At 55.0% G+C, this 27,536-nt stretch overlaps 1 protein-coding gene across 1 annotated transcript; it reads right to left on the minus strand.

The window, feature by feature from the left end:
* On the minus strand, positions 1-27,260 carry LOC144735804 (uncharacterized). Its single transcript, XM_078618324.1, has 6 exons — positions 26,006-27,260; positions 10,843-11,344; positions 8,992-9,375; positions 7,571-7,749; positions 1,406-4,715; positions 1-239 (listed from the first exon to the last, which is right to left on the minus strand). Exons 1-6 carry the CDS (start codon positions 26,032-26,034, stop codon positions 30-32), a joined length of 4,614 nt encoding a protein of 1,537 aa, XP_078474450.1. The 5' UTR covers positions 26,035-27,260; the 3' UTR covers positions 1-29.
* Between the last annotated feature and the right edge of the window lie 276 nt (positions 27,261-27,536).

Raw genomic sequence — 27,536 nt, forward strand, 5'->3', positions numbered from 1 at the left:
GCGAGCACCGCGCCGGGAGGGCCGCCCCGTCACGCCTCCCTGGCGCCGCCGACGGCCGCTTGCTGACGGCCCTTGCCGCCGCCGCCACCGGCGGGGCCACCCCGCGCCACCGCCGACTCGGAGACGATGGTGGGGGCGATGAACGAGACGATGGCGGAGAGCGGCCGGGGAACCTTGGAGCCGCGGGGCATGGGGATGCGCGTTGGGCAGGGGCGGCACGTGCTCCCGTCCGTCTCCACCTGGTCATAAAGGGAGGCGGTTGTGGGGGGGGGGAGGCGGCAGAGGACATTGCTGTTACTACAGCGTCGGCTTCGCAACGTGACTGTCGCACGCGGTGGTTGAGAGGCGCCGGCCGCGACGCGGGAGATCACCGTGGGCCACGTCGTGGGAAGAAGGCGATCTCACGTTGCCGGGAGAGGGGAGAGCTGCATGCAAGGAGCATAACCCATCGCGCGAACTCCGGTCATCCTTGATTTCGCGCGATAAACTTCTGCGGCCTTAGGAAGCCACTGGAGCTATCCACTTTTAAATCTAGATTGAAAACTCATTTCTTTAGAACTGCTTTTTGTATTTAGTTTGTTGTCCTTCCCCCGCACCTCCGATCACCATGGTTGGCTACGTACGGTGCGAAAGAAGTTCAACATACATACATGCAAGTGCATCGTCTGGAGCGGTGGATTATTATTATTATTGCAGCCAATACCGAGACTTTTCCCCAGGACGGGGCCTGGGGAAACCAGGGCAAGTTGGCGACCCGAGGCGGTGGGGGGTGTTGACGGAGCTAAATATTCTATCCGTTGCCACGAGAACAAGTAGCGAAGGTCACTGAAGCAAAAGTCACGATCGCAAATTGCCCGCGGACTCGCCCTCTGCGAGGAACGCGAGGAGTTGCCACGTCGTTTGTAGCCGCAGCCTGGCACCACGCTTAACCACAAAAACAAAACATCCCCCTCCCTTAGCTTCAACAGACTGTTGGGGCGAGTGCTGTTCGCGAGCATCCATGAAGGCCAACGTAGCGTACGAGGGGGTGGGTGGCCAGCACCATGCCCGGCCACCTTTGCCTCCAAAGTGGCGATGTTTACACAGCGACGCACCCCTATGGTTACCACCTTTTCGACCCAAGTTTGTCACAACTGTGCAATTTGACACACCAGGTACTCATTTTAGGCCGAGTGGAACTAGGGGAGGCCCAGGACCGGTTCACTGGCATTGGCCGTGAACGGGAATCAAACTCGGGTCACCGGGTTGGAAGCCCAGCGCGCCAATCGCCGCACTCACTCGAGAAACCGGCTCAACCACAAACTCAGAAGCTGAGAATCCTGGGTTTGAAACCGGAACCCAGGATTCTCTGGAGCCACCCGGCTTCCACCGCGACAAAACCCGCACAGCGAGCAGCTCCACTCACGGACGGCGTCGATGTCGTCCCGCACACGTTGCCGTCCACCGGCGCGCAGTCGGCAGCGCCGTCGCAGCCCTGACCAGCCGCCCGCCGCCGGTACTGAGGCCCGACCTGCAGCTGGATCCTCGTCTCCTCCGCCGCGGTCGCCGCCACTTTAGCCGCCGCCGTCGCCGCCGCCGCGGTCGGTGTGCCGTTAACCGGCGGCGTTGGCGGCACATCCGCCCGCCCGCCACGTGCCGAGATAGTGCGGCGCAGCGTGGCGGTGGTGGCGATGGAGATGGCGCTGGCAGCGGCGGAGACGGGCGACGTGGCGAGCGAGCGGCTCTCGAGCGACGCCGCAGCGGCTACGTTGCCGCCCCCCCCGCCGCCGTCGCCGCCGCCACCTCCCTCCATGGTGCGCGCCCTCGACCGCGGCAGCGTGGCGAAGGCCGGCGGCGACACGGGCGGAGGCGACGGGGCGCCGTTGAAAATCCTCCCGGCGCAGCTGGGCACGACGGCGAGGGAGCGCGGCCTCTCGGCGTGCGGACGCCGCCCGGGCCGCTCCACCACGGCCTGCGGGCTGAGCGCTCGCCTCGGCGTCGATGGGGCGCTCACCACCTCGCGCCCCGGCGGCGCCGGCGGGTGGGGCGCCGCCCCCGCCGGCGCGTGCCTCTGGACGGGCAGGGCCGGCGAGGCGCCGGCCCCCCGCGGTGAGCCTTCGCCCCGCCGGGCAGCGCCGACCCCGCGGTCCTGGGCGGTCGTCGCCGACGGGCGCTTCGGTCCGTCGGTGCCGTTCTGCGTGGCCACGTCCGGCCGGGCGGGCCTGGCGCCGTCGCCGCCGGGGAGGCTCGCCAGCGCCGCCTGCACGTCGCGCTTCTCCAGGACGATCTGTAGTGGCCGCTCCAAGCTCGCTCGACTCACGTCCATCACGCTCGCCACCCTCCTCATCGCGGAGTACACGGGACCCATGCGCTTCCCATCGCCCTTGCTGCTGCTGCTGCTGCTGGAGAGGATCCTACTGCTGCTGCTGCTGCTGCTCATGCTGCTCATGCTGCTCCTGCTGATGATGCTACTGGTGTTGCTCCTGCCGATGATGTTACTGCTTCTGGTAGCGCTGATGCTGGTGCTGTTGCTAACGACGGTGGTGCTGCTGGCGCTGTTGCTGCTAACAGTGCTGCTTGTGCCTTTACTTTTACTGGTAGTGTTGCTGGTGCTGTTCCCACTAACTGTGCTGTTGCTGCTCCTGATTGTGCTGTTGCTGGTGCTGTTGTTGTTGGCCCTGATTATACTGGTGTTGTTACTTTTATCCGCACTGTTGTTGCACTTGGCAGTGATGCTGTTGCTGCTGCTGCCACCCCTGCTTGTACTGGTGCTGGTGCTACTGCTGTGGTTACTGGCGGCGGAGTTATCGACGGCACCACGGACACCGCCACCGACGGCCGCGCCGGTGGCGGCAGTGGTCTCGGCGTCACCTCCGCCCTGCCTGAGCCATGGCGCCGGCAGCCAGGAGCGCCCCACGCCGGGCTCCACCGACGCCATCGCCGACGCCGGCGAGGATCGCGCCACCATTTTGGCGGCCGCCGTCATCATCATCAGCCGCCTCGTCATCCGGTCCTCTTCGGCCGCCACCGTAGCGGCCTCCGAGGCCTCCTCGGAGGGCCCCTCCGGCCCCGGCTCGGCTTCCGTCTGCGCGCACGCGTCGGAGAGCGACGCGTGCGACACGAGCTTGCGCCCGGCCGGGCCGAGGAGCGGGCGCAGCATGGAGCGGCTGTAGTGGCGGTAGCACTCCAGCTCGCGGCCCAGGTCCTCGAGGTCGCTCTCGAGGTCACGCACGCGCGCCTCCGCCGCCTCGCAGCGCCGCCACAGCACGGGCCGCTCCTCCGGCCCGCCCGCCGGCGCCGGCCGGGCCTGCGCCGCGCGGAACGTGGCCACCTCGCGCCGCAGCGACAGAACCTCCTCGGCCAGCGACGCCGCGTGCTCCTCGCGGCCTTCGACCCGATCCTGCGGCGCCGGCGACCGCTTCTTGTCCCGGCGCCGGTTAGTGGACGGCGTATGGGGACCTCTCGCCTTCTCGTCCCACGCCGCCGCGGCGACCGCAGCCTCGCGGTTCGGCCAACCGTTGGCCAGCGGTCGCACGGGCTCGGTGCCGTCGTCAGCGCCCTCGATCGCACCGTCGCTCCCGCCGCCGGTGCCGGTCGCGCGCTCCAGCTGCTCGCGCAGCGAGGCGGCCCGGGCCGCCGCCTCCCGGGCCTTCTCCCGCTCGACGTCGAGGCTGCCGTGCGCCGCGTCGCACTCCTCCCGCGAGCGCCGCAGCGCCTCCCCGGCCTCCGCGCGCTCGTGCATCGCCCGCCGGCGCTCCTCGATCAGCCGCCCGCTGGCCTCCGACAGCCGGTCCCGCTCGGCCGTCAGCTCCGCCGCCAGCGCCTCGACGGACGCCTCGGCCAGACGCAGCCGCTCCTGGCTCGCCCGCCGATCCTCGGCGAGCGCCGACGCCAGCGCCCTGGCGCGCGCCACCTCCCCGCGCAGCGCCGTCTCGGCGGCGCCCAGCTCCTCCCCGGACCGCTCCGCCTCCAGCAGCCGCCGCCTCAGCTCGGCGACGTCGGCCGCCAGGGCCCGGGCGCCGTCCTGCTCCGCGTGGAGCCGCTCGGCTAGCAGCCGGCACTCATCCCGGCTCTGCTTGAGCTCTGAAGCGCCGGTCCGCTCCAGCTCGGCGGCCCGCGCCCTCAGCCGGCGCTGCTCTTCCCGCAGCTCGGCCAGGAGGCCCCCTTCGGCCAGCAGGCGGCCGCGGAGCTCGGCGGAGCGCTCCTCCGCCTCGCGGACCTCGCCGTCCTTCCACTCCAGCTCGACGGCCCGTCGGCGCAGGCCCTCCATCTCCTGGCTGCCGTTGAGCAGGGCCTCCTCCAGCTCCGCCTTGGCGGCGCGCAGCTCGGCGCTCTCAACCGCCAGCCGCTCGACGTCGGCGCGCAGCCGCTCCTGCTCGCACGCCCGCCGCTCGGCTTCGGCCGCCAGGGTCTCGGCCTCCCGCCGGGCCCGCTCCGCCTCCCTGCCCCGCTCCTCCGCTTCCTCGGCGCTCCGGCGAGCGCCCTCTGCCTCGGCGGACGCCCTCTCGGCCTGGCTCGCGGCACGAGCCTGCTCTTCGCCTAGGCGCGCCGATAGCTCGGCGAGCCGCTCGGCCTGCTGCTCGAGGCGAGCCTCCTGGGCCTGGCGCTCGTCGACGAGCAGCAGCGAGAACGACTTGAGCTTGCGCAGCTCGTCCTGCAGGGTGGCCGCAGCCGCCTCCTGCTGCTTCTCGCGCTCGGCGATCGACGCCTTCTCCTGGTCCAGCAGCCGCTTCAGCCTTCGGGAGACACACGCGACGACACAACACCGAGCGCGGAAAATGTTCACGAAAAATTAGTCGTAAGTCTTAGGCGCCGTTTGTAGCAAGATTCGAAAGATCGCGAGAGACAACTTACGAACATTAAACATAAATACAGGCGTCTCCAAGTGAGATTGCAATGGCAGCGGTTGCTAGGGATCATCAATCCATCTGCAGCAGCCAATCAGCTGCCAGGAAGATAACCCCATCACCACCCGATACGCTCGGGTAAATATATTTATTCTTTGGTTCTTTCGGTAAAATCACGTAGAAATAAAATAAAATAAATAATAGAATACGACGTTTTGATTGCAACACAAGCAACCGTCATCAGGTAAGAATGAATAAAAAAACAAATCTAGTAACCTTAGAAATATAAAGCGATACAGCACAGAGAGTCGGCTAACACAACAGTCAACACCCTACCTAGTTGATTACGTTCTAACAAAGATTGATACATTTGAGAGAGAGACAAAACACAGACACGGAGACACATAAACAGATACACAGAGAGACACACACATAGACACGTGTTTTGTCTCTCAAATTTAGCAATCTTTGGAAGAATGTAACCAGGTAGGGTGTTGACTGTTGTGTTAGCCGACTCTCTGTGCTGTATCGCATTATATTTCTAAATTTACTAGGTTTCTTTTCTCATTCATTCTTACCTGATGATGATTGCTTGTGTTGCAATCGAAACGTCGTATTCTATTACTTAATTTATTTTATTTCTACGTGACTTTACCGAAAGAACCATAGAGTAATTCCTGCAGTCACGAAAGCTTCAAATTAAACATATGTATGTTACTCATGTTTATTATGGTCTTTATTAATGTTGATATTAATGTTGCCGTAATCAAGACATTTTTTTCTGAATATGTTGTTAATTATCGATAGATTTTTTTCTTCCTGAGACCGCCGGCTCGAAACTAACGGGTGCGAGTGCTGTTAGCGGGGTGCCTATTGCTCAAAAATCTTCGCCGACGCGCAATGCCGAAGGGGGGGGGGCCCCGCCTCATTTGACCCTTCTCCCTCCCACCGCGGTCGTGGCCACGGGCACGTGCCGCACATTAGCGGCCATGTGCAAAACGAGGGCCATCGCCGGGCTGCTTTGTTAATCATTCGCCGATTCCGAGCACGCAAAAATTACATTTTTGAAAATCAAACGACGGCGATAACGATCGAGGGCGCGCGTGCGCGTGTGACTTGGCGGCGTTAGCTGCGGAAGTGGCGGCCGGGACGGAGAAGCAAATCGTCCGTGCGTTGCCGCAACTGGAACATTTCCCTCCCCCGTGGTAATGATTAACCGGTGCCACGTGGGATAAAAATCCAAAGTTTGTCCGTGTTCCAAATAATGTGGCGTGGCACCACAGAGCTGCATGGCACTCTCGCGCGTTTTCGGGTCACGCCGCGCGTCGTTCGGCACGGTGTCCCGACGTTTTGCTCCACCGTGCTGGAAGCTTGTTCAGGAACCCAAATTCAGCGGCTTGCGTTCTCCGGCCTTGATCAATCAGACACACGGGCGGCGTTGTGCCTGCAGGAGATGGGCGGGCGCTGTGCATTCACGAAGGTGGCGGCGAGCTCCACCAAAATTCAGTCGCCGAAGAATCTCCCCGGCGCGTGGCGTGAAACGTCGGATGTCGCGCCGAACAACACGCGCGGATATCCCGGGGAGACGCGCCGGAGAGTGCCGAGTGCCGGGGCGAGGTTCCCGATGCGCGGGATGAGCGACCGAGACCGATTTGGCCACGCTCGCGAAGTGCGCGTCGAATTGCGTACGCGAGAGTTCATTATTTGCCCTGCGTGCAAATTACGCGCAGCAGGGAGAGCAATGAACAACCCACGGATCTCCCTCGCAAACTAGCTGGGTAACTGGCTGCTCGCTCCTTCCATCTCTCTTGCCTCTCTCCGAACTCCTCCCCCCCCCCCCCACCCCATCGTCCTCCTCCTCCTGCCCATCGTCCTCCTCCTCCTGTACCACCGCTCCTTTCTCTGTTCCCGCTGCCCGAGCCGTACCGCCCTCTTTGTCTGTCCAGGAAACTTCCGCCCCTTTCCTGTCCTTTAAATGTGTCCGAACATTGCATCCTGGGGTCTACTCCCCTTCCCGTTGTGCGTGTCCGTCGGTCAATTTTAGCTTTTCTTAGCGGGAAAGTGCTGCCGCCTACTGTGTGCGCCAGAGATCACCAGTAGGGTGTCTCTCAAAGGTCGCCCCGTGGGTATCTCTGCTTCCGTGGAACCGCTGTCAAGCACTAAGGGTTGCACTGCTGTGAGATCTGAACTGATTGTTGGTCTCACGCCGCGATGCACAATTAGTGTAAATTAATTTGAGGAAAAAGACAAAAAAAATATGCAGAAAAATATGCCGGCAGATGTGGCCTACAAAGTTATGTTTGAGTAACGGTGATTTCCTGCACAAACAAGCAGCAAGGCAGTGCTCATCTTCTCTTTACAGCCCTGGACCAGTGGTAGAAATTACACATCCCGATGGCGGGGACGAGTATATCCGTCCAGTGTCGGTTAAATGTATTCGGTGCTCGTGATGTGCAAATTGAATAACAATTTGGTAATTTTTCAACTCCTGAATTAAACAGGAATCCTGCCTGCTAGTAGGGGTAACGCCGACGATTTGCGGTCCGGCCAGGGGTCTGTGACGGGCCAGCGATTGGGAACTACCGCGAGAGACGCCGGTAATGGCGGTGTGACGGGCAGGAGCGGTGGGGGCGAAACGCTCACCAGACTGGCCACCCGCCTCACGAGTGCGGGCCACCCATGGGGGCGACGGTCACCCACGGGCGCCAGCGACCGGCGGGGAGTCACGGGCGTCAGGGACCCACCTCTCTCGCTCGAGCTCCAGCAGGTTGGTGAAGTCGTCGCTCTGCGCCATGTATTGGCCGTGCTTGTGCCGCTCGGCCTCCAGCTGCCGTGCCGAGCGCCGCTCGCTGCTCTGCGCCAGCAGCAGCTGCCGGAGGGCGCGCGCGTGCGTCTCCCGCTGACGAGCGATCACGCGGTCCAGCTGTGGAGGGAGACGCAACGGCATTTTTATGGCCGGCAACTCCAGGGTCTCCGAAATTGATGGTCTTCAAAAAAATATATATACACACACAGTATACGGTAACGCTGGTTAAGACAATCAAGTACTCGGATTGTAAATGTTGTGGATTTGCTCTCCAACACACCGGTGTGCTGTACGAGTAACGAATTGGCCACGTTCTGTTTACGTGACAAACCTTACTGATTTGCTGTGTTGGGTGGTGGCGGGTTTAACGACACATTTATATTTATGCGATCTAATCCCAAAAAAAATAACTATATTATGAACAATCCAATATAAATAAATCTAAATATCATAAATTGCACGCGGCCAAGAGGCTTACCGCTTCATGTGGCACGCAAACCATATTAGAAGTTGCCACTGCAAACATCTTAGCCGCACCAATCAGAGTTATCATCGCTTTCCAAAAGCCCGGCATCACATATTCTCTTATTCTAAACTCAAGTCAATTTACTTTACCAGGTAAGGCCCACTGAGCTATGTAGCTTTGGCTTGGCCTATCACAAACTCGAAATGCACGTCGATTCTAAATGTGCAGGGAAAAACCCGAGGACCCTGATAAAAATCCACGCGACCACGGGGAGAGAGAGACACACAAACTCCAAATATACAGGTGTCAGGGTCGGGATAGAACCCATGAGCTGTATACCAGGCGAGGTAGTTAACATTTCGCCATCGTGGCATCCCATATTCACTTGAGGGTTCACGAGGAATCTTCTCTCAAACCGAAACGCACGACATCGCTGCGATGGCGTGACACGTCCCTGCGCTCTGGGCCCCAGAACGGCCGTCGACCGACCGGTGATCGTCAGCATCGCGGCCCATCCAAGTAACACGTGCCACGGGCGTCGCCGCGGTCGTGGCCCCGGGGTAGGTGCCGCACATCAACGGCCACGTGCAACACGACAAGCTCTATCGCCCGGGCCGCTTTGTCAATCATTCGCCGATTCCGAGCAAAGAAGACCATCACACGACGGCAGCGGTACATGTGGAAGTGGCAGCCGGGACGTAGAAGAAAATCGTCCGTGCGTTGCCGCAATGGGAGGAACATTTCCCCCACGGTAATGATTGACCGTTGCCACGATGAGAGCCGCGTTGTGACAAAGTCAGCTCGTGACGTCGTAGCGACGTAACAACGTCCCCGCGCTCCGGGCCTTTGGACCGTCGACCGACCCGCGGTCGTCGCCGCCCCCGTCGAGTCACCTCGGCCATGGGCGTCTCGTAGACGTCGTCGCCGTCGCGGTTCCGCCGGGTCTCCGGGTCTCCGTCTCCGAGCGCCGCGTCCCTCTGCAGAGAGCGCAGCGCTCCGGCGCCGGCGGCCGTGCCGTAGCGAGCCTCGAGCCGGGCCGGCGAGACGCGCTCCGCCCGCAGCAGCGCGATCACCTCGTCCCGCGCCTGCGTCACAACCGGGCGGTGAGCGGCGGTGAGCGGCGGGTGAGCGTTAGCGAGTCGCGCACGCGTGCAAGTACGTGGAGTTTCCCTTTTGCCGATACCACTGCTGGAGCAGCGCGCCAGACAAATGCCTGATCGGTGACACCCATCACCGCCGCCACCGCCACTGCCACCACTCTGCCCGGATTCGACCTTCTGCGGAAACAATTGGCGGCGCTTAACCGGATCGCCACGCGCACACGCCACGGGAGATGTGGATGCCTGGTGCACGAGCGGAAAATCAAAGACTCTCTCCCCTGTGTGCATCTGCGGCTATGAACAGCAAATCATCAACCGCGCAACACTGCCCCAAATAGGAACTTGAAGGCGGTGGGTGTATGGGTGGGCGAGTGAATGGGTGGGTGGGTGTGTCTGTAATTCACCAACTCTCAGATAAACCTGGTGAGCGGTATTGGTTAGCGAGCTGCGCTACGATTCCCGGTTCACGGCCAAGACCAGTGACAATTATGTGAACCGGTCCTGGGCATTCCCTAGGTCGACTCAGCCTAAAATTAGTACCTGGTGTGGTGTGTACACATCGCCACTATAGAGACAAAGGCGGTCGGGCGTGGTACTCACCACCTGCCCCCTCGTGTACCGTTCCAGCCTTCGATAGGTGCTTGCTAACAGCACTTGCCCCAACAGTCTGTTCAGGCTATTTGGGGGGCCTTTGTCTATCTGCAATTCACCAACTCTGATAAACCAACTGAATGTCTAAACCGCTCCTCACCACAGTTGCTCCTCAGTGGCCACGTGAACGAACATGAGGACTGCTGGACAATGACCCCCCTCCCACCCCCATGCCGTTGCAGGTCGCGGGAGTTGGTTGACCTCACTGTCACGCTGGTCATTGCGGGTCGGCGAGGAGGCGTGGGCCATAACTGGGCACAGCGCTGGTTGGATAGCCACTCGCCACTGAATACTCGCGGCCCCGGGAATTTAACTCGGGTCCCCGGGTTCCTGGTGCAATTGCGAGTCTGTCGTTCCAATGTCGGTCCGTGGCTTTTATGGGTATCTGTGGGAGTCTATGGGTCTCTGTGGGAGTCTATGGGTCTCTATGTGAGTGAGTAACACAGCTATTAAGAGTGTGCAGGCAGGTGCAACTGCACCGGGGCCCGCAGGCTGGAGGGGCCCAAGCGCCGAGATACACAGAAGAGGGGGAAGGGGGGGGGAGTTCAATTGGACATGGGGCCATCCCTATTTCATTTGTGGCACCAGGGCCTACGCCAACCACGCTGCACCACGCTGCACCACGCTGCACCAGGGCCCACAATGCACCACCGCCCACAATGCACCACCGCCCACGCCAACCACGCTGCACCACGCTGCGTCACGCTGCACCAGGGCCCACAATGCACCACCGCCCACAATGCACCACCGCCCACGCCAACCACGCTGCACCACGCTGCACCACGCTGCACCAGGGCCCACAATGCACCACCGCCCACAATGCACCACCGCCCACGCCAACCACGCTGCACCACGCTGCACCACGCTGCACCAGGGCCCACAATGCACCACCGCCCACAATGCACCACCGCCCACAATGCACCACCGCCCACAATGCACCACCGCCCACAATGCACCACCGCTCAAGCCAACCACGCTGCGCCATGACCTCACCTGAATCTCCCCTTCGAGGACGCTCAGCAGCTGCAGGAGGTTGCCACTCGAAGGCCTCTGCCGCGCGTTCCCGGCGTCCTCTCCCCGGGCGCGATCGCTGCCGTCGTCGTCATCGCCGCCGCCGCTGCTACCGCGGCGACGCCGGTGCCGCCGCCGCTGTCGCTCGCGGTGCTGGTGGTGGTCGTCCCCGCCGCGGTGCCGGTGCCGCCTGCGCACCGTGTCGGTGTGCTCGTCGGCCGCCGCCATCTCAGCCCAACGCTCGGCGAGGAAGGGGGGGGGCGGCGGCGTCTCCCCCCGGCTCCGCGCCGGTGCCAGTGCCGTCGCTGCACCGCCGCCCTCCTCGCGGCACGTCCGGTGGCGTGGGGCTCGGCGACTCGTCCGATTGGCTGGAGCAGGGGTGCTGGCTGCGGCTCCCCGCGCGCTGCCGTGAGCGAGACCGGTGCTCCGATTGTACGATCTCGGAGCCGCTGCTGCTGCCGCTGCTGCTGCTGCCGGAGCGTGGCTGCGGGTGGCACGGAAGTGGACTGCTTGGTTTGCTTAGACAAGTTTCCCTCACTCTATGCGGTGGGGGTGGTGGTGGCTTTTCAAAAAAGGGCGCGAGCAAAGCCGTGTAGCGAGTACAATACACAAACAATGTTGTCTCTCCGTGTGTTAGTATTTGTGTATGCATCTCTATGTAACTCTATGCGTGTGTACGTATCTCTGTGTGTGTATCTGTGCGTGTGTGTGCGAGACAGCTGCCTGCCTAGTAGCGCATACAAAACACATGCAATGTTGTCCCACGTGCGACCGCATAGCCGCGTGCGCGCGAATTCAAAACCTCATAATGGAGAGAATTTTGGGTAAAAATAGGTTAGCCGCATGGACGGCGTGAAATCGCACAAACCTAAGCCGCGTAGAGGGAAACTTTTACAAAGCGCCGCTACTACCACACCACCGCCATCATCAGCAGCAGCAGCTCCGTAACCCAGCAGGGCAGCCTCTTTCCCTCCGCCAGCCACGGGTATTTTTAGCCGTCGGTCAGCGCTTCTCCCTGCCTGCTGAAGGTGTTGCTACCCAACAACACAACCAAGCATTGGTGTCAACGGACGTTGCCGCGATGTCATTCTTGGCGCACCGGACTTGCGATCCGGTGGTCGCCGGTTCGATCTCCCGGCGCGGGAGTTGAGACGATAGGCGCCTTCGGCGAGCCCACCTCTGTCCACCCAAGCAGGCATCACTGGGTACGGCGCAGTTAGTGGACTGCCAGATCCTGCGCGTGCACGGTGCGGTTGTGGTAAAATGTGGGTACTCCCTAGCCCTCCTCCGACACGTTTGGCCAGCGTGGAAGAGTAGGCCAAACACCCTCTGGAGGGGATCTCTAGTGCTCGTTTTGGTGCAGGCAGGAGCACGAGCAGCCAATCACAGGCCTGCACCTTCGGCAGCCTAAGCGGCCTGGTGTGACGTCCGCTGTGTTTTAGCCGCCGGGTGATGAGCGGTGGCGGTGGTGGCGTTGGCCGGGAGATTACACGAACGGGCGAGTGTGGGATAATATTACTTTCATGTTCTATTGTTTTATTCATGCTTATAGCATCCCTATAAAGCTGTACATGAGGACCAAACCCCATATGAAGCCACTACTACCAAGCAAATGAAAGCCCTGCTACTACCAAGCCAAATTTTTTTAATTAATAAACAAATTAATAAATGACACTAAAACGAAAAGCACAAACAACAAACCAGTTCTAGATTTGAAGCTTTCGTGACTGCAAGGATTCATATTCTTAGGTTTTTTCGGTAAAGTCACGTAGGTAAAAACATTAAAATTAATAAAAGTAAAATAAAATAATATAGTTGTCACAAACCATAACAAACGCTCACCCTCTTTAGCCTCACCCTACCATATGAATAAAAAGTGTGCTGTACTTGGCCCTTCCCCCCCTCTCCAACCATTATATAAACGGAGTGGTAGCCCCTGCAATCTCTCATTTAGTTGATACAGCTGTCGTGGCTGTGACGGTTCCACCTGAAGACGGAAGCTTGTGTTGCCTCCGAAAAGTCGTGATTTTTATTTTATTTTACTTTTATTAATTTTAATGTTTTTACCTACGTGACTTTACCGAAAAAAAACCTAAGAATAACAAAGCAGTTATCGCAACAAAGATCTGAGTCCATGAGGTCTCCTACACATGCCAGACCACAATCACAAACTTCCCAACAAAGCCAGGACGGAGGAGGAGGAGGGGCAGCGATGGAGTGACAAAAAAAGTCACCGCTCATTCATATCAATCGGTCCAATGTTCAAAAAAGTGATGACTTGTTTTTCGGGGTATGCCCGGATGAATAAAAAATGCCTTTCGTTCTGCGAGTCTCACACGGCATTCTGATATAACCGGGGCGAGCGCCCAATTTGGCGAGATATGTACCCTGGACTCCTGGAACACACGCACACACGCACACACGCACACTCACACTCACACACACAAACGCACACACGCACACTCACACGCACGCACACACGCACACTCACACGCACGACCTGGCACACTTATGTAACAAAGATCCCCCGTGCGGCATACACAGGCTGTTGGGACAAGTGCCGTTCGCGAGCACCTTTTGAGGCTGCCACGGAGCACGAGCAGTGTGGGTGTCACAATGCCCGTCCGCCTTTGTCTCCCCAGTGCCCATGTTCTCAAACCGCACCAGGTACTCATATTCGTCACTGGTGTTGGTTGCGAGCGGGAATCGAACTCGCGTCCCCAGGTTCGTGCCGCGGTGCGCTCACCACTACGCTACCACTCCCCCTACCACCCCACAAAGACAAACAGGCAGGAGGTCACGGGGCAGACAGAGGTGCCATGGGTCGACTGATTGAGATGACTGGCCGATGCACCACCTGTGCCCCCTACTGTACCAACTTGTGTTTTAGCTGCCCAGCGCTCCGCTCGTTGTTGTAAGCATCGTTCCTCTGCCCTCAGTTTTTGCTGGAGGGTGACTGCCTCTAACTGCCCAGTAGCGTTCTTCACGATCCTCCTCCACAGAGGCCCGGCAAGTCCACTCAGCGTCATCTCTTCTCTAGCCCGTGCCGCGCCCGTTTAGCCTCCTCTATCCGGCTGAACAAAAGCTGTTTAGGCATGCGGTGGCTGGGCATGCGGGCTACATGACCCAGCCAACGCAGCCTTGCCTGCCGGACGAGCTCACCGATGGGACTTTGTTCAGATCATTCAGGGATTTGGTGAGCTCACACAATCCAGCCTGGTTAAACCCAGGATGGATCATAGGCATGCCAGCCTAAATGTTTCTTTCTGACAAAGATGTTCCATTAGGGGGGTCCACGTTTCGCAAGCATAAAGGGAGGGCATGACCGTGGCCGAAAAGACCCGAAGCTTTGTGTGGAGCGACAGACCAGGTAGCTTCCACACAGCATTACGCAAATAATGAAAATATAACGCCGCTCGACTGATTCAAAGTGAGACCTCAGCTGTCAAACCGGAGCCGGTCATGAGCACACTGCCCAGGTATGGACAACTATCCACTCTCTCCACAACTGCCCCATCACTAATTGGGAGTTGTGGGGGTGGAGTGTCTGATGGTACAAAATACCCAGGCAGGTGCTTAGTATTGGTGGGGCTAATGGTAAGGCCCCACCATATAGTCGTATGCTCCAGATTCAGCAGCAGCGCCTCCAACTCCTCCTGGGAGTGAGCAGCAATCACCAGGTCATCGGCATACATACCATGGTTGACCAAGAAGGAGCCATCCCATGACCGCACCCGGGCATCAATCAGCCTCCCACCAGTACAGCCTTCGAAGGCTTCACGGACTATGTCGTCGAAATAGATGTAAATAATGTGGGAGCCAGAGGACATCACTGTCGCACCCAAGGTGATCAGGGAATGGCTCTGATTCCCGACAACATAGTTTCACCCGGGCCTACCCACCATCATGAAGGTCCTTAATGATTGCGAGCAGAGAGTTAGGGACTCTGAAAGCACGAAGAACAACCCAGAGCCCAAGCCTACTAATGGTATCATAGACCTTGACCAGGTCAATAAAGCAGAAGTGTAGGGCTTGTTGGAATTCCCTACACCTCTGCTGTAGCAGACGGACAGAAAATATGGCATCTTTGCAGGACCGGCCCTTTCCTGAAACCACATTAGGGCTCCGCAAGCCTCTCTTCAGCGTGCCTGGCAAGGCAATGTTGAATAATCCATGCCAGGACCTTTCCCGGCACACTGAGGACTGAGATGTTACAGTCTGTGCGGTCCCCCTTTTTAAAGAAGGGAACCACCAAGGCATCCTTCCAATCCTGCGGAACCCGTCCAGTGGTCCAGACCATCCCAGCTACACACACATCTGTGTTCTCACACCTGTGTACACAGACGGATATACACCTTAATGTAGCGCTTCATTTTAGTCGGAACAGTCCGGAACGCCGTTTAAAACAAAACAAAAACATTGGCATGCCACATCCGTCTCTCCTTATTTTGTCCTCATTTCGTTCGTAAGAAACAGTGAGATTTTGGAGTGAATTACTCTCTCAACATCGAGGTCACTTGACCGAACACAATATCAATCGGCACGTTTGTTTTCGTTCACGAGACAGCTTGATTTGTTTGACCACGTCCAGTACCAGAGGGTGTACGACAGTGCACTTCGCTTATTTTCAGAATGTGAGAATCGAAGATCGTACAAATGTATTGATGTACCGCATCGCGAGAAATTAAACAGCGATTCTCCGCGTCGTTACAGCCACAACAGCCGTCATCATTCACACGAGTCTTATTGAGTTCGCGTGTATTCCTGTACACCAGTGTTCCTCACACATTTTCAGAGAGGTGGGGGCGGGGGGCACTTTCGCCGAATATGACGTCATCAGTGTGTGAGGGCCGACACACATTTGAAACCATTGGGGGTTTGACAGCAGCACGATGATGCTGATGATGGGAGGGTGTTTTCATTTGTTGTGTGATTGTCGGCGGTTGCACGTCAGGGGCCACACTAAAGGCCACAAGGGGCCGCCAGTGGCCCGCGGACCTTGCAAGGAGACTGGTGTACGACAACATTTGTGCTGTGTGCTTACGAGACCTGACCCAAACAAAAACAAATGTCGATTTTAAAAATACCGACCGCGAAAATCTCCTTCGGTCAATCAGGTCTCCCCCACTCATGGCATTGACAACGCAACGGTCAGTCACGCGATTGCGTGGAGAATATAAGCAACAAATAAATGAGGCGGCAATAGACCTTCCAGTTTGGTTTTATTAAACCGATGCCGACAGATAGATAAATAAATAAATACAAAACTACACTCCCAGAAGGCCGCGTGGCCGATGGAATGTAAATGATCAAAATAGATCCGTATTATTTATGTGTAGGGGCAGATACGGGAAGGAGGGCGTGCCGTCCAATTATTTACTTTGTTCCTACCCGTGAGACGTACGGGGATTTTTCTGTTGTGCCCTGGAGGTGGCAACCGTAGCCCACGCGGATGACGGATCAGCGTCGGCGCGACCTCAGTGGAGAGGCCGTGCCGACGACAGCGTGATGGATCGCCGCGGGGTGAAGGGGGCTGCACGGGGGAGCCTGCGGAGCGGGGTGGGAGGGAGGTCACGTGGAGTCGGTTTTCCTTGCAAGGGCGGAGGGGGGGCAGCAGGTACGGCCAGGGTACAGGCACCTTGTCGAGTCCAGTGGGAGGCAGCAATGGCAGGTGGTGCCAGTAGAGTCATTGGTGTCCGCGGACGAGTGAAGGGGACATGAAACTAGATTTGAAGCTTTCGTGACTGCAAGGATTCATATTCTTAGGTTTTTTCGGTTAAGTCACGTAGGTAAAAAATTAAAATTAAAATTAATAAAAGTAAAATAAAAAAAATAAAAATTAATTTTAATTTACATTTTTTACCTACGTGACTTTACCGAAAAAACCTAAGAATATGGGACATGAAACATCTCGCCACCGTAGCCCTCACGGTGGTGAGATGTTAACTATACTGTTAGGTTTTTTTCGGTAAAGTCACGTAGGTAAAAAAAATAAAATTTCAAGTTAATAAAAGTAATAATGGAAATAAAAGAAAATATTTATTATTTTATTTTATTTCCATTATTACTTTTATTATCTTTTAATTTTATTTTGTTACCTACATGACTTTACCGAAAAAAACCTAACAGTATGAATCCTTGCAGTCACGAAAGCTTCAAATCTAGATGTTAACTATTTCGTGGGTTCGATCCCGACCCTGACGCCTGCTGTATATCTGGAGTGTGCATGTTTCTCTCTCCCCGATTTTTCCCCGGGTCCTCCGGTTTTTCACTCCACATTTAGAATTAACATCACGCGTTTAGAGTATTTGGCTGCTACAAATGCCCACGTGGCGATGATAAGCCACTTCGTTGAACTATCTGCGGCCAGGTCGCTTCTGAAAAAGACCTACACAGCTCAGTGGGCCTTACCCTGATAAAATAAAAATATATTATTTTTCAAACGCCGTGAGCGCGCGGGCACGTGAGCGGGCGCCCTTTAGGAATGCTGGCAAAGCGAGAGTAAAAGCCACGTGGGTGGAAAACATTGGCTGTAGGTCCCGCGGTGTCACCGTTGTTATCGACCAAGGCTGCAGAACCCACGGCACATGTGGCGGCACATGCCGGCAGCACACAGCCTAATGGCACGCGGCCTGCCACCGCGCAAAGCCGACGGCTGAGAAACGGCCCCCTAAATATTTACCCGTCTCTGCGAGCATCTTAGCCGCGCCAATTTTAGCACGCGCAGTAAGAGTAAGGCCGATTCCTTTTGCCACAAGGCTCATGGGGTGGGTGTTCTTGTGTGGCCCATCGTTGATATTTCAAATTCCTATTCGCCTCTCACGAAAGAAAAGGTTCCTCCACCCCTGGTATAGCCTCTGTGATGGGAAATTCTACAAATACATCGGTGGACCGCTCGTTTTCCTGCCAAAGTTTTTTTTTTGTCACGGCAATAATATCCACATCATCATTCACGTCTTATGACGCGGGCACTCGTATTAGCTATCGCTGACGTACCACGTTCGTGGAATTGCCCCGGCTGCGTGCGGCACGTCTACCGAGAAGTTCCACAATTTCACGGCTCCGTCAGAAATGTCATGGACACTCAGAATCAGTACATTTATTTATTTGAAACTAGAGCGATACGTCCAGTATCCATCGTTGCTTATATACTCCCCGCAATAGCACGAATGATCAATACCAGAATAAGTGGCTCAGATATCTTATAGCGGCTCCACACCTAAGCAATCAAACTGCGCGACCACAACCAGACACCGTATATATCTACCGTATGGTAGCTTTATCGTTACGGTTGCCACCCGTCCCTGGTTTTTCCGGAACATCTTACTTGTTGAAGTAGCTGCCATCTTGGGGAATCCCTTCGGTATTTCTAGGATAATAAAATTCCTGCTTTTGACAGTTGTGCAAGAATACACTGTCAGGGCAATGCATTTACATGTCGCATCTGCGAGCCTGTGGGGGCTCTATGCGATTCTATAGGCGTGTATGCGATCTACATGGGTCTCTCTGGGAGTCTCTAAAGCCTCCCCACGCACGGTGGAGATATTCTCCCTCCCATGTACAGAGTTAGACTGATGGCCTTAATCTAAGTTGTCTTGTGGTTGTTGTTGTTGTTTGACTTGCATCCCACTGGGATTTTTACACACAGTGTTGGTGTACGGTGCTTTTTCTGAAATATTTTGCTGTCTTTTCTTGGATTTTCTGTTCGCACATAGTCATTTTAAGATGTTTTCTTGTTCATGTTTTTTGTTTTATGTTTGTTGCGGTTGCACCCGATTCAAGAGCCGAATGGCTCACAGGGCTATACCTAATAAATGAACTTGAACTTGATGACAAGTGGAAGTTCTTTTCACCCCGGTGGTGGCAACTGCACCAAGACCGCAAGTAAAACCGGCGCCGCCGTTCATTGCGTATGGACGGAGACTGCGTGCCTCCCAGGATAGTCCTGCATCAGGTTGGGTATCCGTGGGTATCCAAGGGTGACCCGCAGTGACGTAGTGACTACATTATCAGTGGCGTAGTGACTACACTTATAGTGGTGTAGTAACTACACTATCAGTGGTGTAGTAACTACATATCAGTGGTGTAGTGACTACATTATCAGTGGGGTAGTGACTACATTATCAGTGGTGTAGTGACTACATTATCAGTGGCATAGTGACTACATTATCAGTGGGGTAGTGACTACATTATCAGTGGCGTAGTGACTACATTATCAGTGGCATAGTGACTACATTATCAGTGGCATTGTAACGACATCAGTAGCGTAATGACTACATAATGAGTGGCGTAGTAACTACATTATCAGTGGCGTAGTAACTACATTATCAGTGGTGTAGTGACTACACTATCAGTGGTGTAGTAACTACATTATCAGTGGCGTAGTAACTACATTATCAGTGGCATAGTAACTACATTATCAGTAGCTTTGGTCACCAGGCGAGGCCAAGGCACCCCGTGCCCCCACGCGAGTTAAGCTACTGGTGACCCCGCAAGGTCAGTTGGAACCAAGGAGTGTTACTGGCGGTCGTTCGGGGGGCGCAGGTCAGACCGCGTTCACCGCGTCGCCTTCGCCCCATGACCCTGACCCGTCCACGAACGGCAGGCCGTGGGGTCCCAGGGCGACCTTCGTGTCGCGCGTCCCGAACGGGTGCCCCGGCGCGACTCCAGACCTTCCAGATCGACGCTCCCGAGCCAATTCCACGGTCGCCGGGCAACCGCACGGCGTGCCAAAACTGAGGCCCCTCTCTCGAACGTCCCGTTCCAAAAAAATTCCGCGAACGACACGCGAGCCGCCTCCTCGGGTTTCCGGCGATGGTCCGCAACGGGGCCCCACCGCTATATTTGTTTGCTACAGTTTCAACGTCGTCAATTTAAATAGCTCCACGAAACGTACAGTATCGTTGCCCGCGAGACGCCAAAAGCCCGTGGAGCTCCGTATAGAAATAAAAAAACGTACGCCGGCTTTGCTCGAGGATCAGCTACGAATTTATTATTAGGCGCCTGCGCACGCAGACACGAAGCCCTTATTTAGGAGGGCGGCGTTGGTTGCGCGCTGCGGTGACCACGCGTCCGTCGGCTGCCCACCACCTCGTGCTTTGGAGGTTCCTGCCGGGCTGTGGAGGTGGCTGGGGCTGCGACGGCGGTGGTCAGGACGCCGCGGCTACATAAGCCCCGAATCACTCGAGTTCGAATCCTGGCCGCAAAAGGCGAGTGACATACGAAACCGGTTCTGGCCACTCCGGTGCGGTGATGTATGGTCAAACAATCCCGCCGCCCCCCCCCCCTCCTCCTCCAGGACTGGGACAACATGGGGAGGCCCTCTTCCAGCAGTGGTTTGACAAAGGGCTGTAAGTTAGTAGTCTATAATGCGAAGGTGGCACGTGGCTGTGAACTAAGTGCCTGGCAGCGGACCACAGCGTGTGCCACGCAGACATCACCACGTGCTCCAAAACTCCCAACCTGCTAGGCTGCCAGCTAGGCAAGGGGATGGCAGTACAGCGAGTGGGTTAATGTAAATTGTCTGTGCCGACTTTTCAGTGTTATCATCTCTAAGCATTGGGTTTCACACTCGCCACGCGAAAGGAAAACGGCCGAATATCCCAATGCAGGATCCTTCCTAAAAGAAAGAAAATCTTAATATTTGGTGAGGCTCTCTTGGATAAACAAGTCACGTTCATATTATTATTGGCCTATGACCAGTGGTTGAAATGTGGCCGGCAGGCGATGGTATTCCATACCGGCACTTCTCAGATACACCGAGCATGAATACCGGCACTGTTCGGAATGATTCATATTCGTATGCTGAGACGTCTCCGCAGATGGGAAGTGGCAGTGCGTAAACACGGGCTGCTGCTGCTGCTGCAGGGCACAGAGGGTTCATACCCTGGCTCCTACATCCACACTTCCACCAGAGGTCGCAAACGGGTTTTGATTCCTTACCCGTACCCGGCCACACCAGGGTCGCAAATGGGTACCCGTACCAGTACCTGGCCGGGTACGGGTAGCCGTTCCCTACCCGTACCCGTACCCTACCCGAAATGAGTGACAAACCGTTACTCACCAGTGACTCACGGCCGACCCGTACCCGTACCCGGCCGCACCAGGGTCGCAAACGGCTACCCGTACCCGTACCTGGCCGGGTACGGGTAGCCGGGTATCGGGTAGGGTACGGGTATCGGGTACCCGGTTGCAACCTATGACTTCCACCACTGCCTGTGGAATAATCGCCCAGAGTGCCCCCTGATATCGTCAAAATTTGCAAGCCAAGCAGCGCTGAGCATCGGCAGTGCGTGGATGAGCGACCGCCACGCACAAAGAGGTTGTCACAGAGCTTCACGGTGGGTGGTAGAGAACAGTGCAGGTAATTCCAACGTTGTACTGTAGTTCTATGTTTCCACATCTATGGCCCTCGTTGAGCTGCACAGGCTGTCATCCGGGAGTGGATTGACAAAAGTGCTGCGTGTGTCCATATTTCATTATTAACATCACTGACGGGGATTAATGTCAGCCGGGTCCGTCTGATACGGTGACTGGAAAAGTTTGTTCCAAAACCAAAACACCACATCCAGTATACATCTCGAGATGGCTGTGGCCATCTGTTCATCACGCGCCTCCTATGGCAGTCTACCAACGACCCGACAAATATTGGGATATGAAGCCCTGCTGCTTGGCACAGGGACTCCTCTACTTTCGAACGAGTTCGGTTCCAGAGGTCTGTTCGTCAGTCGTCTTGTTCTCAAGTCCAACTTTACTCCTGTCGAATCCAAACGTGTTGTACGGCGTGTACACTAAGCACAGGGAATGGCTTTAAAAGTTGTACAATCTCCTGCAGATGTAGACGCTGCCTCCGCCGTCTATTGTGCGGTGCTTGAACTTACGACTCTCGGTCCGCACAGGCAGCTGGACGTACGGACATGTTTGTTCGTACCTCTGAAAGTTCGTAAGTCGAATGTTCGTAAGTAGAGGAGTGCCTGTATTGGTGTTGTGGTGCACCTAAACAGATCGTCAAATGCCAAACTTGCTCATGTACACAAGAGCTGCCTTCCCAAAAACAAACAATGACCCTGAACACCCCCCCCCTTTCTCTGCCCCCCCTGCCTCCCATCCAAACCCCGAGCTATAAAAAAAGACCTTAGGGGCATGGAACGTTTCCCAGAAAGGCCAACAGCAACATGGCAACACCAGCGCCACAACAGCCCCTACCCGCACCGGCTTCCATGCGTGCCACTCAACACAGGGGCTACGGCTCCGCACGCTTCCTGCGCGGTGTGAGAAAGTGAGCTACTGCAGGGCTTGCGCCTTTGCCCGTCTCAGGCAGGAACGAGGGCAAACGATGTTGCGACGTGGCAAGGGTGGCACAGTCGGGTTTTTTACAATCGGTTTTAATTGTCTTTTTATATTAAACCCGATCATCTGAGATTGAGAGAAATCCGGTTTAATTGGTTCTAATTGCAGAACCGCACTTCTCAACGATGGGCTTCGTCCATTCCAAGCGAAGGAACTCACTGGCGCCCACGATTGTGGAGAAGCTCCTCGTGTTCATCAAGACCAACCTGCCCGCCGCATTCTACGACTACCCCGTGCCCGACGGCCCCCCCGAGTACGATAGCAGCACCGACGAGGAAGCAGCCTAAGCCTTGGATCAGAGTTTCGTATTCATTAAACCAGGTTTTAATTCCCCGAAATCGGGTTTAATTGTATTAAAGAAAAAACCCGATGCCTGCCGCTGGAAAAATCGGGTTTTTCCACCCATGCGACGCGGTGACGTAGACGCCGTGCCATTTGTACGATTGTGAGTGCAAATCGGTGTCTTCAATCATCGCTAACATTCCACTGAGGTCGGACTATGGAACCGGTTACCTGGCTTACCCAGGCGTCATTTAACAAACACTAATTCTACGACACACGGCATTCGATTAATGTGCACCATATAAAATCTTTCGTGTCCGTCCGAAGAAAATAACAAAATGAGACAATAATTCTCCTGCGTAAATCTGTCTTGCTACGTAAAAATTTAACCATCGGTGCATAATTTCACGTGATTTCAGCAGCTTTGATTCAATACAAGCAAACACTGGGCCCAATTCCACACACCACACAGTGTCTCATCAGTGGAGCCGGCTCTAATCAAGGACCCTGTTTTTAAGATTAAGGGTCCTAGTTTAACTGAAAATCATAAAAATGTTATGATTAGAGTCATTGTGGAGAATGTAAATTAAACCATAGATATTAAGGGGACGTATTGTCTTGACTTAAAGCTTTCGTGACTGCAGGAATTCATATTCTTGGGACTTTCGGTAAAGTCACGTAGATAGGCTCAAATAAAATAATCAAAAATAACAGAAAACTACGATATTTCGATCGATCATTTCGATAATTAAAAATAACAGAAAACTACGACATTTCGATCAAAACGTCGTAGTTTTCTGTTATTTTTGATTATTTTCTTTGAGCCTATCTACGTGACTTTACCGAAAGACCCAATAAAATGGAGCGTATTGTCTTCTTATTTATTTGACAACTGCATAGGTTAGCTGAACAACTGACAACACAAATAAGTAACGTCTCCACCACATGCCCGTCCCTTCACGTAAAAAATAAAAGTGTCTCTTACACGACCCATCATCCTCCGCACGACCTTCCCAGAGCAGCATTGTTTCAACGCGAGCAAAAACTCTGGACTGGAATTCGACACAAATTGTCCCTTCGCCAGCAAAGCCAGGGTTTTCTCGGATCACATTCTTTTCCATAAAGCTAGCAGCCACACAGAGTAAAAGAGACGTGGGGGGGGGGGGGAGGATCCTTGCACGTAAGTTGGGCAGCAGTTCACTGAGCAAGCCCGCCTCTGCCGATGAGCCTCTTGTGCCGAAACCGGTCCAGGGTTTTGCTCGTGCCGAATGAATGCTGCTGAAAATGACGCGCTTCAATAATTTAGCTTTTTTTTGGGTTACATCTCGTCGATATAAACGTGTCGTTAAACCCGCCGCCGCCACCCGACACAGCCAATTTAGTAAGGTTTGTCACGTAAACAGAACGTGGCCAATTCGTTACTAGTACAGCACACCGGTGTTTTGGAGAGCAAATCCACAACATTTACAATGATGCGCTTGCCAATAGGCCGTGCGGCTGATGAGGTTGTGGGGTAAATACATTTAGCATTATTTTACGTGGAGAGACGGACGATTTCTAAAAAGACGTCTGCTTATTAATTATTATTAAAATATATTCTCCACAACAAAGCGGGCTGATGATTATTTTGAGTTGCCAATTGACGGATTGTTCGAGAGGCAAGCCCCTGATTGGTGCCTTACAAAGCGCGCACACACACACAGGAGGAGCAGCAGCAGCAACACGAGAGACACTGCGCCCTCTAACGCAATTAAAAGGCCAGTCCACACACACACACGGAGCAAACAGCAAATAAACAATACGAGGTCTGGACAAAGAAGGGCGACCACCCTACAGCCACGTGTGCTGCTGCTGCTGCTGCAGCAACATCCAGCCATTTAAACCGAGGGTAGAACGTCAACTTTTGCAATTCACCCACGAGGCCACGATAATAAATAAATCAATTCACTTTACTGGACGGAGGCAGTAACAACCACGTGGACGAGAATTGTACGACACACGCAAAGAAAACATCACAACAGTTCATCAGAACCAGTTCTGCGTCGATTGAAAACTTTTTTGACCGCTCTACTGCGGGGCTTTGGAACGCTATGTGACTCAACTAACACGATCGATCAGCCGATTGATCGATCGGTTGGAGCCAATCCCATTTGAATGAAGCCTCGATAGCGGAGCAATGCTTGTGTACAATCCAGCGCGGTCCGTGTATACCCTAGGACAATTATATGGAGCGATTAATTAAGAAAACGTTGTAATTGTTGATCGTTACGCAATCTCCACGCACACGCGTGCGCGTCGTATCACCAATCTCAAGGTAAGTGTGCGCGAGTTGGATTGTATTTAAGACTGTGGTATAGGGACTTCTCGCCCACGCTATACCTACCACTATTAAGGGCACGTGTACAGAACTGATTTTCAGGCTATGGTGTAAGGGAATTCTCTCGTCTGTCTTATACGGGCAAGAAGTCCCGATATGTTGCTACTTATTGCATGTACAGCACTGTACACACGTGACCCACGTGTGTGTGCTACACAAATACACTTGTGTAACACACACACACACGTGGCCCACGTGTGTGTGTGTGTTACACAAACACGTAACACACACATGTTGGGTGGGGAGCGGTCGTGTAGCGGGTAGCGCTACGAACCTGGCGACCCGGGTTCGATTCCCGATCACGGCCAACACCCTGCGACGATTATCTGAACCGATCCTGGACCTCCCCTAGGTCGACTCGGCCTTAAATGACTACACCTGGTGCAGTGTGTAATCATCGCCACTGGGGAGACAAAGGCGGCCGGGCGTGGTGTCGTTCCACCCACCCCTTCCGTGTGCCGTGCCGGCCTTCATAGGTGCTCGCTAACAGCACTTGCCCCACCAGTCTGTTAAGGCTACACGGGGGATCTTTGTAATTAGTGACACTAGCATTGCTGGTGATGTAAGAACCAGTTCTGGGTCAAGTTGGCTTAAAGTATAAAGTCCATTCACACACATCGTGCTAATGTCCTGGAGAGGGTGATGCGACTTTTAAGTACAAATCTGTAATTGACGAGAGAAATTCTCAACACGACGAAAACAACTTTTTTTTAAATGACAATTTAAAACAACACCCAAACTACAACCTTGCTGTGTGTGTGTGTAAACCACGTAACAACACTGCTGGAAGCAAAAGGCGGGCAGAAGTGGTTCCTGGCCACAAAACCTCTTCTGAATCGGTTCTCTCCCACGAGCACCAACTTGATGTTTCTAATAGTCTGCTTCTGCAAAATGTATCAACAAATGTGACTTTGGGTTTTTCGGTAAAGTCACGCAAGATAGACAGGTTCAAAGAAAATAACAAAGTTGCATGGAAACCCTCCCCGTAGAGGCGGTTAAATATTTCAGAACATGTTTTCCTTCGGTCACGAAAGCTGAAAGTCAAAATTCATCAACAAATGTTCACTACGACGTGGGTGGTGGCAGGGGGTGACTTTTAGTGCGCGTTATTGACGTGAAAACAACAACAACACTCACCACCAAAGTGTCATCCCAGCAGCAGCCATCTCGCCACCGTTCCATTGTTGAGTCCCAGGCTAAAGCCTCCGGCAAAGGGGCTTGTCAGGGTGGAGGGTACAGGGGGTCACCCGGGGTGTGTTAAGGAGGATGAGGGATGAGGATGGGGTACAGAGATCCGGGGGTTGTAGTCGGCCACTCCCAGTAGGGTCCGAGACCCTCCGAACTGGGTCACCTCATGGTCCGGGAGAAGGTGGAGCAGGCTGGTAGCAGCAGGGAGAATGGGATCGAGCTCCTTCACGGAAGAAGGGGAGGAGGAGGAAGAGGAGATGCGGAGGGTGGTTCGGCTTGAGTCTTTTTCTTTCTTGCGAAGAAGATCCGTGACCCGATCCCAGCGGGAACAATGTGCAAAAGTGCCACGCCACACCGCTTCCTCCTCCTTCTCAAAGGTTGCTCGACATTCAATTAGCTAACGCGTGGCTGAAGAAGGCGTCGTTTGTGAGTGAATCAATCGGTTTTTGTGTCCGATTGTAGCGCCGTGCTGCAGGCTATGGGGCACCCACGCTTTGTATACACACCACTCGGTTGTTGATGAAAGTTGGCAAATCGGTTTGCCTCGGGGTGGCACTGCAGTGTGGTGATCACGGAAACTTTGTCACGCTGCTGCTAGCTTCAAAATACTAACCCCTGCTGCTACTGCTGCTACCGCTCCTGCTACTGATGTGATGATACTGCTGATTCTGCTGCTGCTGATGATGATATTGCTGCGTGTAATGCAATCATGATGATACTGCTACTGATGCTACCGCTCCTGCTACTGATGTGATGATACTGCTGATTCTGCTGTTGCTGATGATCCTGATGAGGCTGCCTTTGCTGCCACTGCTGATTATATTGCTCCCGCAGGCGATGTTAATACCCGAATGCTGCAATTTCTTCTCCCTGCTGAATGATATCGCTGCGAATGATGATACTCCTGCTGCTGCTGATACTGAAGCTGCTGCTGCTGTTGGCTGTGCAGCACGAACAGCTGAAAGACGAGCGGACTAGAGTTCGGCCCGCGTTTATTTTTGTAATTTCCTTCAGAGTTTAAAAATAAAAGTACCCATCCGACGACTCTCGCACGACCAGAGCCACGTGGACACAGCTGTCCATCTGCGCGCATTCACACGCGACACACACACACACACATCGACAGTATGTGGACATTTGTCCTACAAAAGCAAATCCTAAACCTCGTGGCTAGGTGACTTTTTTCAAATGGCCCACGCAGAGTCAGCAGGGGTCCCCTTCCCAGCTCGGTTCTCTCCCCCCCCCTTCCTCTCCCCGCCCCCGGCTTAGCCAGCCCATTCGAGGCGGCCAAACCAATTAGCTCCGTGCATCGCCACCACCAATGGTTAGTGATGGGCCCACTGGCCACCCCCTACCGAGCATTTAATGTTTTGCCCTCCCTCCCTCCCCCCTCCATCCACCGTTGCCCCCTTTGATATGTATAACATCCTATTGAGATGACGGCAGATATATAGATGGGAGTGCGATGCGGACATAAATA

Source organism: Lampetra planeri, chromosome 57 (genome assembly GCF_965212315.1).
Source record: "Lampetra planeri chromosome 57, kcLamPlan1.2.h2, whole genome shotgun sequence".
Taxonomy (NCBI): Eukaryota; Metazoa; Chordata; class Hyperoartia; order Petromyzontiformes; family Petromyzontidae; genus Lampetra; species Lampetra planeri.

Excerpts from the sequence above, each read along its gene's own strand:
- LOC144735804 (XM_078618324.1), bottom strand. The coding sequence starts at position 26,034 with ATGGCTGCTGCTGGGATGACACTTTGGTG. Across the intron at positions 11,345-26,005 it reads GCTGGGATGACACTTTGGTG|CCACGCTCCGGCAGCAGCAG; the intron begins GTGAGTGTTGTT and ends TGCCACCCGCAG. Across the intron at positions 4,716-7,570 it reads CTGGAGCTCGAGCGAGAGAG|GCTGAAGCGGCTGCTGGACC; the intron begins GTGGGTCCCTGA and ends TGTCTCCCGAAG.